A 12897-nucleotide genomic window follows, 5' to 3' on the forward strand; every position below is an offset into this window, starting at 1 on the left:
ATTTTGTCTCTAATAGCTAGAATTTTATCATTAAAGAAGCTCATGAAGTCGTAACTACTGAGAGCTATGGGAATACTTGGCTCAATAGAGCTGTGACTCTCTGTCAGCCTGGCTACAGTGCTGAAAAGAAACCTGGGGTTGTTCCTATTTTCCTCTATTAATGACGAGTAGTACGCTGCTCTGGCATTACGGAGGGCCTTCCTATAAGTTTTAAGACTATCTTGCCAAATTAAACGAGAATTTTCCACTTTGGTGGAACGCCAATTCCTCTCAAGTTTCCGTGATATTTGCTTTAATTTGCGAGTTTCAGTATTATACCATGGAGCTAACCGTCTTTGTTTTAGTATTTTCTTTTTTAGAGGGGCTACAGAGTCGAGTGTCATTCGCAGCGAGCCAGCAGCACTATCAACAAGATGATCGATTTGGGAGGGACTGAAATTAGCATAGGAGTCCTCCGTTACTTTGTGACTAGATAATGTATTTAGAGCTGATGGAATCGCATCCTTAAATTTAGCTATAGCACTATCAGACAGACATCTTGTATAGAAATTTTTGCCCAATGGCGAGTAGTTCAGCAATACAAACTCAAAAGTTATCAAACAGTGGTCGGATAAAGAGGGATTCTGTGGGAACACCACTAAATGTTCAATTTCAATACCATACACCAAAACAAGGTCAAGGGTGTGGTTAAAACAGTGAGTCGGTTCATGAACACTCTGAGAGAAGCCGATGGAATCTAACAAAGAGATAAACGCAGTACTGAAGCTGTCATTCTCAACATCTACATGAATATTAAAATCCCCTACAATAATAACTTTGTCCGTTTTAAGGACTAAAGTTGACAAAAACTCTGCAAATTCAGATAAGAATTCAGAATACTTATGTAATATTTATGTAATCAAAAGGTTATTTTCATTGAAAGTTTTTATTGATAATTTGTCTGTACAGCAGATAATCAGGTGGAGCCTACAGCAGATTTACGATTGTGACTTTAATTGGATATTTTATTTAGTAAGGTCCACTTAAAAGCTTTCTCCAGAACTCCATCTGTTTTCATCGGTGGTTGTAGTTTGCTCAGTTGTCTACTATAGTACATATACACAATTCAGAGACATTAAAATTTGTCTTACATGTTTACTGTTTTTCTTTCCAATATTTTTATGTTCCCAAAATGTCACCTTGTTTTTTATCCACCATTTTGTGCTCATCAGTACTTTGTGGGCTGGTTCATATAATGTAGGTGTAGAAGCGTTGCATGCAAAAGGGCTGGGTGAGGCAGCAAAATACATACAGAGGGTGTGGTGATAAATACAATCTGAGTCAGACACATAGACGGCCTCATAGCTCTGAAACAGTGCAGCATGACAACAAGGACTCAACAAATGTAGAAGTGGCTACTCCAGGAAGTCTCGAAACTTTTCGATGCAGATTTAAATAAATCGTTTTGTGTTTAAAGCGAACTCCACCAATTTTACACATCAAAGTCTGTATACGGGTCTTGGGGAGTACTACTGTAAAGTGTAACAAAAGTGTTATAAAGCTTTTTGTGTCTCCTGAGGGAGCTACACACGATCTCATAAGTTGCCTCAAGTGATGTCACGCTGAAGACTACATGTTTTAAAATGAAAGAAATCTGGAGGTGTGGAGTTGGAAAGAAGTGACCTCACCTGACATCTGTAGCCGCTCCTCGTCTCTGCTGCAGGCTGGAGGCTACAAGAGCTGCTACGAGCATAGCACAGCCGAATCTCTTGAACAATCTGTTGGTGGTCGTGTTGCATTGTGGGTAATATATGCGCAAGTTTTTGACTGGAAGGAAGAATGTTTGGAATAAAAAAAGACGAGTTCAATCCCAAAATGAACGTTTCCTTGCAACGTTCCGCAACGGGCTTCGAGGTATGCTTGGTGTGTGTCACAGGTGTCACCCAATCAGCTGCGACAAGTATATAATCACAACCGTGTCAAAAAGGCAGGAAAATGCAGTGCGCTTGCATGCACAACAGGGTGTTCAAGTCACCACCGTTTCTGTTGAAAAAAATGTTTTGCTACATTTTGTCGGCGCTGAACTCGCCCGGTATCTTTTCTCGGTTCTGCTGCATCAATCTAGATCCTTTTTATGTAACTGCTAATCATGAGTCTGACAAAGTTACAGGAGTGCAAAGCTAAATCAGTGGTGTAGTCTTTTAAGCATTAAATTTGTACCACAGACATCATTTCTCAGTGTGACTTCCAGTTTCGACCAAAATACCCACAACTGGTTTATCTCAATCAAACTTGCACCCGAACAAACATAACAAATAACTGTTGAAATAAATTGCCTTTGTCTCCTCCAGGTATCTCTACCTGCTGTTCTCCGAGGACGACCACCTACCGTTCGACCACTGGGTCTTTAACACCGAGGCTCACCCTCTGCCCGTCATCAGGAAGGACAAAACAGACGGACCCAACGAAGTGGAGTAGTGGACCCTCCTGCGCTGAAACCCAAAACAAGTGCGAGCACCTCTGATCCTGTATACCTGAGCCTCCATCTGTCTGTCTGAAAGCAGTTTAGCCGTTTGGAGTCCCCAATGGTTGCAGACGCCTCTTGATTGGATTTCACTCTTTATTTCTAATGGGATCCAAATAGAATTCAAGTCTGTTGGCGCTGAATTCTTGCTGTAGAATCCAGTTTTGTTTTTTGCTTTAGTTTTTTCTCTTTTAGCGATTCAACTCGGGTTGAGTCCAGACGCTGACCTGAACCAACATTTTTGCTACCTGATAATGTAATAAGTCATCAAAAGGATGCAGTGAAATCATCAGAGAAGTAATATTCTTGAATTATAAAATACTCTCTGAAGATCTCATTACATTAAATTGGCAGTTTATTTCACTACCAGGTTTTTTTTTTTTTACACATTCAGAGGGACAGTCTGACCACATGATTCATCAGTGATTTTGTTGTTTGTAGCTACAGCTCTGACTGTTTTGTTTTTGTGAAAGAGAACACTGACAGACCCGAACCAGTAGTCTCCCCTAATGTGGATATTTTGGACCTGAGCTTTGGGCACCAAACTCTCTGAGTCTGAGGGTTACAAGACTGACTTAGCGAGCTAAAAGACGCTCCGTTCACTTCACATGCGTCGTCTTTTAACTTCCGCTGTACCGCTTCATAATAACTCAATAGGAACCAGATTCTCTGCGCCAACGCTGGTGCCGCCGCCACCACCACCCCAACTTCTGCATCGTCTTCAGAGAAGCATGTGGTGGTCTCTGTGGGAGTAAAGGAAAGCCGCAGCACAACCCAAGCCTCTTTTTCTAAACCCACAGTACTTTTAGACCCCGCCCCCTTTCCTCCCTCTCAGCTAGGTGTGACACAGGACAACCAGCCACACCAGCTCTCTACCTGCCAGTAAATTCACTTTCTCACGACGTTTACACAAAGCTGTCTCCTCTTCTTCTTCTGCTTGTCTCATCCTTAGTTCATCTGTATCTTTTTGGATTCTGCATTAGTTTTTCTTTCTCCTGTTTGCACTGATATTTCTGGGGTTTGACCGATACAGGTTTTTTCATAGCTGATGACTTCTCAGTTTAAACTGACAGCCAACATGTTTGCAGTTTTACACTCAGTATTTTATTTGTTGCTAAATCAATGATTCCCAGGTTGTGAAAGTAAAAGATGCCATTGTCTGAGCAAAAGAAATAGAAAATATGTTACCCCAAGGTAACAAGGTCTCAACCACATTTCATGGTCAATTCATGGTGAATTTCATAGTGAATTGTTTTTAAATTAATTACTTATTTTCCGACAAACAATCTAGAAAAGCCTTCACACTAAATATTATTGTGGGGTTTAGGTCTCTTGAAATGAAGGAATGTGATCTTATTTCCTTCTTTTGGTGTCTTGATGTTCCACAAACAGCTTCTGCAGATGTTAATGTCCTTACATGTTTAATATTTGCATGCATAAGAACAGAATCTTTAGACCCCGGGACACTAAAAGTCTTCACTAAAGAGGATATTTATTGATTTATCTTCAGCAAACCTGTGTGTCGGTCGAACCCTCTTTTTGTTGTTGTATCGCTGCTTCATATCTCCATCCTCCACCTCCAGAGTAGTGCAGGCTGAAGGATCTTCTCTCCTCTATGAGGAGACGTGGACACCGGACTTTGCTGTAATATTTCTTCTTCAAACACACACAGAAACACTCACACAGAAACACTCACACACAAGAAGCCATACTGATTCAATACAGCTTTACCATTCTGTCTTGGAGACTTTCATTCCCTTCATCCTCCACTTACGGGGGATGAAGCGCAAACTGTGTTGCTGTTATTGTACATTTTATGTTCAGCGAGAGCTCAACTCATCTAACTTGGTGGTTTAGTTGGAATTTATGGTAAAGATTTCTCCTGACACCACACAGAACTGTAGCCAGATAAAATCCAGTTTAGTCTTCAATCTAGTGCCTTCACCGTTGAGTCAGAGGGAAAAGCAGCTCACGCAAACACAAAAGAGACGTTTTAAATAGTCGTAGAGCTTTAAGTTACCATGTCTCAGATGAGGATTATACCAAAACTAGTCTCTGATTAAAGGATAATTCCTGCTTTATAATTTGAAAGTTGCCCAAGAGTAGGTGAAAACTTGACTTCTTTGTGACAAGTGGGAGATCAGAACAGTAAATCTGAGGGTCACATTTAATTACTTCAAAATTAGAATAATGTGCTTATACTATTCTTTCTCTGGAGTCCTAGTTTGGCGAACAGTGCTGTCAGGACCCAGTCACCAGTTACTTCCTTGACTACACTGACATCTACTGGTGAGATTTTCCCATTACAGTCCACAGGAGACCTGGAATAAATGTCTGGAGTCTGAAAAGTCAACAATTCCTCGCTTTTACACACATGATTCTCACCGTTTGAAAAACGTCTTGCTTCAAAATGTTGACTGACAATGTTATTGACAAGGGGGCTTCCATAATAAAGATCAGAATAGCTCATGAAAGAAGGTAAAATCTTTTAATTGAAGTTTTGAAAAGAAAAATCCACCAAACTTGAATCTTTAAAATAATATATTTTGGCTTTATTGAACCTCTGATGGATAGAAACTGTAGCTTTGGTTGATTGAAGGCACTTCAGTCATTTACCTCTGCAGGTATTCATTAGTATGAGCCTTTATCTTATATATTTGAATGTGAGACACAGAGAGGTTGTGCATAATAACTCTGCCCACGTTCGGCTCTCCCAGCGCACAAATGAGCTTTAAACCGTCTTAAGTGTCACTGGGAGATCTGGCAGATGGGAAGTCATTATAAAGTTCAGTCAACAAAGTTCAGTCAACAACAGCGTCACTGTCTGAAACACGTTACTGAAGTAGATTAATTTATTTCAGCTGACTGAACTGAGTGACAGTTTCAACCACAACCGGAGGTTCTTCTCAGCAGGTTTAAAGACATTTGGCCCCGGCATCGCAGAGCAGGAGACTGACACTGACTGAAACACTGACTGAGATTTCACAGCAGTCTTTAAAGGAAAAGTTTTTGGGGAAGTATACTTGATGCTGTCTTCAACAAAAAAAAAATACCCAGATGTATTTATAAGTTTCCACATTTTATGTTTGCACTAAATAACAACAAGAAGAGTTCATAAAAAAAAACTTTAGATTTATAGAAACTAAAGAAATAAAAACGCAAATGAGCTCCTGATTTTGCTTCACAGTCCTTCTGAGCATGTTGGAAAAGCAAGAAATAGATAAACTACAACGTGTTTGTGCTGCAAATGACATTTTTTAATCGCAGGTGATGTTTTTTTTTTTATTCGAAATTTTCCCTAAATTCTCTAATTTTACTCATTTCTTAAAAAGTTTAAATAAAGAATTCACCCTGCTACGTAATGACCAATGCTGACATATCAGTCAGAAGGCCTTCACGGTCATATAGTGCTGAGTTTCTGAGCTGCGAGAAATCCTTCCATGGTCTTTTTTTAATCATTGTACAGACGACAGTGTCTTCGTGTTTAATCTGTGTTTTGTTTAGTTAGACTTGGTTCAGAGGCTTTTTATAATCCATGTGATGTTGTATCGTAATGGTTGATTTTGATCATTGTGTTAATTTATTCTGTAGTGGGGGGGGAGTTTGGAGCTGACCCCCAGGTGAGGCTTTGGGTGTAGTGGTTCGTGACTGGACCCGAAATACGGAGCTCACAACTTTTTGTGGGTATTTGCATATTTATCTACCAAAAACAAAACAAAAAAGACACCCTGAAGTGACGTCGGTAAAGAAATTAAAAGGTCCTGTAGGTCTTGCATTTTTACACCACAGAATATATCACCAGTGAATAATTGGTGTTTTAAAAATGCTACACGTGGTACCTTTTTAAAGTTTGCGATGGCAGAAAAATGTGTTTTAATGCCAGAAAGAGGGGCAAAGAAACCACCTGGGAGGGCATGAGTCGTATGAATGTACCATCCAATGTGAAGTGAAGAATATTTGATATTAATTTTTTTGTCTTAGTGTGTTCACTTCTCTTTGCTTTTGTTGTTGTTTTTTTATTTTCATTTATCTTGGAAAGCACAAAAAGTGGAAGCAATGTGTGCAGCCAGAGAAAAGTCTGCAGTTTCTTGAGTGTGATGATGGGCCTGTTCGTGACTGACGGCTGTTCAGTGCAGCAACGACATGCCGATAATATAGGAAATTACCTAGACCTGCTACATGGGGTTAGGGGATCGTTTTTATTGTTTTCATTTGTTCATCTGAGGATCTGACACATGGATATACTGGAATATTCAGCATAATATAGTATAAACCAGATCTATTTGAGTGTTAAGACACAGTTGCTTGATATGAATAAAAAGAAAAAGATTTTCTTTGTCAGAAACTTGACTCTTAAACTAAGATTGGAGATTTGAAGTACTCTGTAGTCATTTAACTTCTGTTTATGGATCCCATAGTAACATAAATCTGTTTCCTTCCATTCCTACCATCATCAGACAAGTCAGGATGTATGTGTTCACCTTGTAAGGCCAGAGAACGCTTTTAATGAAGAAAATCGATCTAAAAAACAGTGCTATAATGTAGCTCAGTGTCATTTATGACACTTTAATGATTTTAATTATTGGTTAATACTGAGCTGGTGACCAATGAAAACGACTTTCCTATTTAAGGCATCAGCTAAGCTTATGAGCTCATGCCATGCTAGTTTTTATTCAGGCATTAAAATGAAAACTTCATATGATATACTGCTGCGTTTAATGCTCTGTCAGTGGTGTTTGAGTGTGTTTTAGTTGGTAGTGAACACAGAACGGCGTGTGGAAATGGAGTCGACCACAGGTTGGTAGTGTTCCTTCCTTAAGCTATAAATGAACTCCATTCAGAACTTCATTTAAAAATATATCTATTTTAGGCTACATTGCAAGAGTGAGATATTGTTGCTGCCTGGTTTTGATTGGAGTCAAACATTATTAATTCTGATTATATTTGTCCGGTTACAGATCAATCTTGGATTCTTACAAAGGTTTTTATAATGGTGGGGTTATATCTGCTTTTTTGTTTTTACCTACAAATAAGCATGATGGTGTAAGTTAGTCATTTTTACGGTCATTTGAATGAATTTCCTTGTAGAGGATTTAGTTCAGTCATTCTCCCCATGTTAAGATTTATTAGTGCAATCCTTCAGTCTGAAATTTTATTTTCATTGCATTTTGGGAGGAAATAAACACGTTAAAGTAACTGTTTGTAGACTTGCAACCCTGTATTTTGAAATTTTGGAGGCTTAGAAACATCAGTCAGGTTATTGACATGTAATTTAGACTTTAAGGGCTGATTTACTGCATTTTCCCCAGTAGGAAGTCATAATGTTAAGACAAAGCTGGGCCCTACATTAGGTTGGATTTACATCTGTAGGTGCCCTCCTGGATTTTCACTCGTGACAGGTATCTGGTCGTTTCTCCACCTGAATAGGAAGGAAATGCAGAATGTATTTGCTTTTTCACGTGAGCCGTAAGTGTAAGGTCAGCTTCACATAGTGTGTCATCAGGCATCTGCTCATTTCCATATGCAGACTTTATTTGTATTTTTTATTTTCTGAAAAGGTTGAATTGTTTTTGGTGATTTTCTGAATATTGTGTTGACGATCTGTTGTGTTCCAGTACTTTTCTATTGGTGAATATAAAGGGGAACGCCACCTTTTTTAGGGATTCAAAATTCCTTGTGAAAATGCACCACTTTTCCCTAAAGAAGCTTCTAATTTATCACACTGAAATCATTACTGTTCTTCACAAGCACGATCACTGAAATATGGCTGATCGGACTCAAGATACAAGAATCTTTAAAATGACTGGCGTTGCCCTTTAAAAGGTTTAAATGCGTGAAACCAACCTCAGAAATGTATCTGTACAAAATATTGCTGATAATCATTCCATTGCACATAGTTTACTTTGCGTTTATATGCAATGTTTTAATTTTGTGGGGAAATTTGTTTTATTGTGTTAATATTATTGAAAAAAAAATGTAAATATTCCATTCTGGCAGATGAGCCGTTCTACATTTATATAAAAATCTTCTGAGCTTATGGATTAAAATGATATTAATAAGCAGCAGACTTTTTAATAAACTATATTTGTTACACTTCTATTGTGAATAAAAAAATCTTTTAATAACTGGTGGTTTTGAATTTGTGTTGTGTGTTTCTAAAGTCTTTTCAACTAGCAGAGCCTTAATAATTTATACATTACTACGTTCAGACATTGATGTAATGTCCTTAAAACAAGTCTAAATGAGGCTCAGTAGTGTGTGTGGCCTCCACGTGCCTGTATGACCTCCCTACAACGCCTGGGCTCCTGATGAGGTGGCGGATGGTCTCCTGAGGGATCTCCTCCCAGACCTGGACTAAAGCATCCGCCAACTCCTGGACAGTCTGTGGTGCAACGTGGCGTTGGTGGATGGAGCGAGACATGATTGTCCCAGATGTGCTCAATTGGATTCAGGTCTGGGGAACGGGCGGGCCAGTCCATAGCATCAATGTCTTCCTCTTGCAGGAACTGCTGACACACTCCAGCCACATGAGGTCTAGCGTTGTCTTGCATTAGGAGGAACTCAGGGCCAACTGCACCAGCATATGGTCTCACAAGGGGTCTGAGGATCTCTACCTAATGGCAGTCAGGCTACCTCTGGCGAGCACATGGAGGGCTGTGCGGCCCCCTAAAGAAATGCCACACCATTACTGACCCACCGCCAAACCGGTCATGCTGGAGGATGTTGCAGGCAGCAGAACGTTCTCCACGGCGTCTCCAGACTCTGTCACGTCTGTCACGTGCTCAGCTTTTCATCTGTGAAGAGCACAGGGCGCCAGTGGCGAATTTGCCAAATGCGTCCTGCACGGTGTTGGGCTGTAAGCACAACCCCCACCTGTGGACGTCGGGCCCTCATACCACCCTCATGGAGTCTGTTTCTGACCGTTTGAGCAGACACATGCACATTTGTGGCCTGCTGGAGGTCATTTTGCAGGGCTCTGGTAGTGCTCCTCCTGCTCCTCCTTGCACAAAGGCGGAGGTAGCGGTCCTGCTGCTGGGTTGTTGCCCTCCTACGGCCTCCTCCACGTCTCCTGATGTACTGGCCTGTCTCCTGGTAGCGCCTCCGTGCTCTGGACACTACGCTGACAGACACAGCAAACCTTCTTGCCACAGCTCGCATTGATGTGCCATCCTGGATGAGCTGCACTACCTGAGCCACGTGTGTGTGTTGTAGACTCCGTCTCATGCTGCCACTAGAGTGAAAAAGTGTCCAAAACATCAGCCAGGAAGCACAGGAACTGAGAAGTGGTCTGTGGTCACCACCTGCAGAACCACTCCTTTAGTGGGGGTGTCTTGCTAATTGCCTATAATTTCCACCTGTTGTCTTTTCCATTTGCACAACAGCATGTGAAACTGATTGTCAATCAGTGTTGCTTCCTAAATGGACAGTTTGATTTCACAAGAGTGTGATTGACTTGGAGTTACATTGTGTTGTTTAAGTGTAACTTTTATTTTTTTGAGCAGTGTATTTAAAGGCTAGGTAGCTGCTGTCCATCAATGTCAAGTCCATAAAATCACTAAATCAGTTATCTGCAATAATGCTATTAAACAAATTAACATGGATTTAATATAAATAAAGAGCTTTGTATCTCACGCACATGGACAAGATGGGCAATATGACTATAGCTTTCTTCTTGCCACTGATTAAGGCCTCAAGCCGAATCGCGTTGGTCTGATAATAAAGATGTTCTTTATACTGTAAGAGTTGCAGATGTTCTGACCCTTCCCCATGTACTTTGTGCCAGAAATCCCTGTTACCTATTCTTTCTTTCTTCTTGGGCGTGAAAGTTCATTGTTGACATTTAGAGACCTTTAAGAAGTGGACCTTGAGTTATGTTTGTTTGTTAGAAGACTTTTCTCTTGTGTGTCATGATTCCTCCAAACCAATGTAACCCAGTACCCAGTTAAAAACACATACAAACAACAAGTATAGTTACATTCATGATATGTAGAGAAAAATGAAGGCATAAAACCAAAATACACGTCCAATAAAGTATTTATAAAAAGTCTAACCTATAGAAATGAGTTTTGAGCAGCTGCTTAAAAGCATGATCACCTCTGGATTTAACTTAGTGGCCGACAGCTTGAATAGGGGCTCAACAACTCTGCTCAGGGCCACCTATAATTACTCACAATACATTCCTGTCTGCAGTGCTACCACAAAAAAAATAAGCCAGATTACTTTTTCAACTCATTAAATGTCTCTAATCCTTTGACTCAGCTCAGGTACATTTAATGCTGCTGCACACCAGGAAGCCTTTTTTCCTCAAAGAAATAATTTGGAATAAACTGTTAATAATGAATTGTTGTCCACGGTTTAGACCTTTTTATATAAAACGCTTGTTCATCTTTCTATTATACTCCGAGTGATGAAAAGCACAAAGAAGCCATCGAAATGTTTGTGGTATTCAGCTCCCTGTTTCACGCTTACGGTCTGCTTTTCAGGAAATATAATAAAGATAGGCATCAGACACCGAGGCCACTTGTTTCCTGATGCAACCATTTATTTTTTTCTTCAGACTAATTCGGGGAGCCTTATCTCTCCACTGAAAGACTGAGGACAGTTTTCTTATCTGGCTCAACCACAGCTGTGGGACATGAGCCGGGCCGCAGGAGTAAGGAAAGATAATTTAGCACAATTGCTCATCTTTATCACCTGCGCGCTCTGTCTCTCTCTCTCTCTCTCTCTCCCCTGAAAGATAAAAACAATTCTGTCCGTGTGTTGAATTCATCCCTTATTGCTTTCAGAGGATTGGGACCAATCCAGTCAAATATTTTCCTGATAGGAGACTTTAGTGAGGCGTTTCATATCCAATGTCTGTTTTACAGGAGGGATGCCACAATAAGTAAATAGATGATTCAGACACGACTGCACTCTGCTGTATTTATAGAAGACAATAAGAACAAAGCAGAAAGTAACAGGACAAATGCCAACGCTGGAAACATCTTACATTCAATTTACCACTTTGAGCCTTGAGAGTAAAAGGTTCAGTGTGTAGGTTTTAGTGGCATCTAGTGGTGAGGGTTGGGAATGGCAACTAACAACTCACTGTGCATTCACTTGCTGCTTGGACAAAATAAGTACTTTATAATAAATGTAGTCATTCTAATGGCAGTAGTAAATTTCGCAGTAAAAACTAGCTTTGTACTTTTTCTCCATGAGGTTGGACATTATATCAGTTTAATTTCTAAATCCAAAAACTAAAAGGCTGTGAAAACTGTCTACACAGTAGTCCTCTTTTAACCTGTTGGGCACAGGCACCAGAAAAAATGCCAAAAATAACCAAAATGAATCAGGAAAAACTCCTCAACCATTTGGCCTAGATGCATAATTCTGGTCTCCTTTGAAAAGTCAGAAGATAAGGAATATAAATCCATTGTATATTAATATTTATTTTACTATTACAGACTACATGGATATGCAATTAAGAAAAAATGTGATATTTTCATCCTCGCCTGGTAAATTTTTTTTATTATATATTAATATATTTAATGCAATAAATCATCAAAACCATTATAAGAAGCTTTTAATGCAACTGAATATCTTCTAATACACCTAGAATGCAATTGTAACTTTAAATCTGATGAAAATAAACTAAAATACAACAGTTATCATACAACATTTTCAAAATATACCAGGCGATTGTCCATATTTTATAATACTTACCGGAGGTCATCGCTTGAGCAGACCTTTCATGTCTATGTATCCCAGTAACAGGTCGGCCACAAAATGGCGAAAAACACCAATCCACATGTTTCCTCACTGCAGAAATGTCGAGAGCAGGCAGGCAGCTCGAAGGTATTGTGCAATAATGAAGATGGCGCCCGCTCAGCCTCGATGCAACAACATCGGCGGGTTTTGGAGTTAAAACGGCAGAAAAAAACTTTTCAGTCAGCAATTTCGCCCACAGCAGGACGCCCCTGGTACCGGCTGTCTCTTTACATAATATAGACTACCCCTGGCAAAGCTTTTATTATTTATATATCTGTAAACCCTTCTGTATACTTCTTTAAGAGGAATAAAGATTTAAGGGGGGGGGGATCAGAATATTCTGATACCACATGAAGTCACGCTCAAACCCTGTAGGAGAAGCTATGGTGCTAAATAATACATGTGGTCCTCCATTTGTCCAAATTTCACTTCTCTTCTTACTTCTAATAAACGAGACTACTACAACTACTTTTTTCGTATATACTGAATATAGAAAGGAAACAGCTCTGTAGAGCAGTTTGTCCGTTTGGGCTACTGTGGAAACATGACGACGCAACATGGAGACTTCCATGTAAGAGGACCTGCAGATAGAAATGGCTCATTACGTAAGGTCTTCATACACCACTGAAAACATAGTTATGTGT

The 12897-nt window shown here is 39.8% G+C and overlaps 1 protein-coding gene across 1 annotated transcript in view; it reads left to right on the plus strand.

Annotated features, from left to right (window-relative positions):
- Positions 1–4239, plus strand: part of man1a1 (mannosidase, alpha, class 1A, member 1) — a 146475-nt gene extending 142236 nt beyond the window's left edge. The window contains exon 12 of the mRNA XM_038727842.1: positions 2331–4239. Within this exon, the coding sequence (XP_038583770.1) occupies positions 2331–2457 (127 nt within the window). The 3' untranslated portion in view covers positions 2458–4239. The remainder of the gene's footprint in view (positions 1–2330) is intronic.
- Positions 4240–12897: the final 8658 nt, after the last annotated feature.

This window comes from Micropterus salmoides, unplaced genomic scaffold (genome assembly GCF_014851395.1).
Source record: "Micropterus salmoides isolate LMB-PRFRI ecotype aquatic unplaced genomic scaffold, ASM1485139v1 Ms_hic_scaffold_18, whole genome shotgun sequence".
Taxonomy (NCBI): Eukaryota; Metazoa; Chordata; class Actinopteri; order Centrarchiformes; family Centrarchidae; genus Micropterus; species Micropterus salmoides.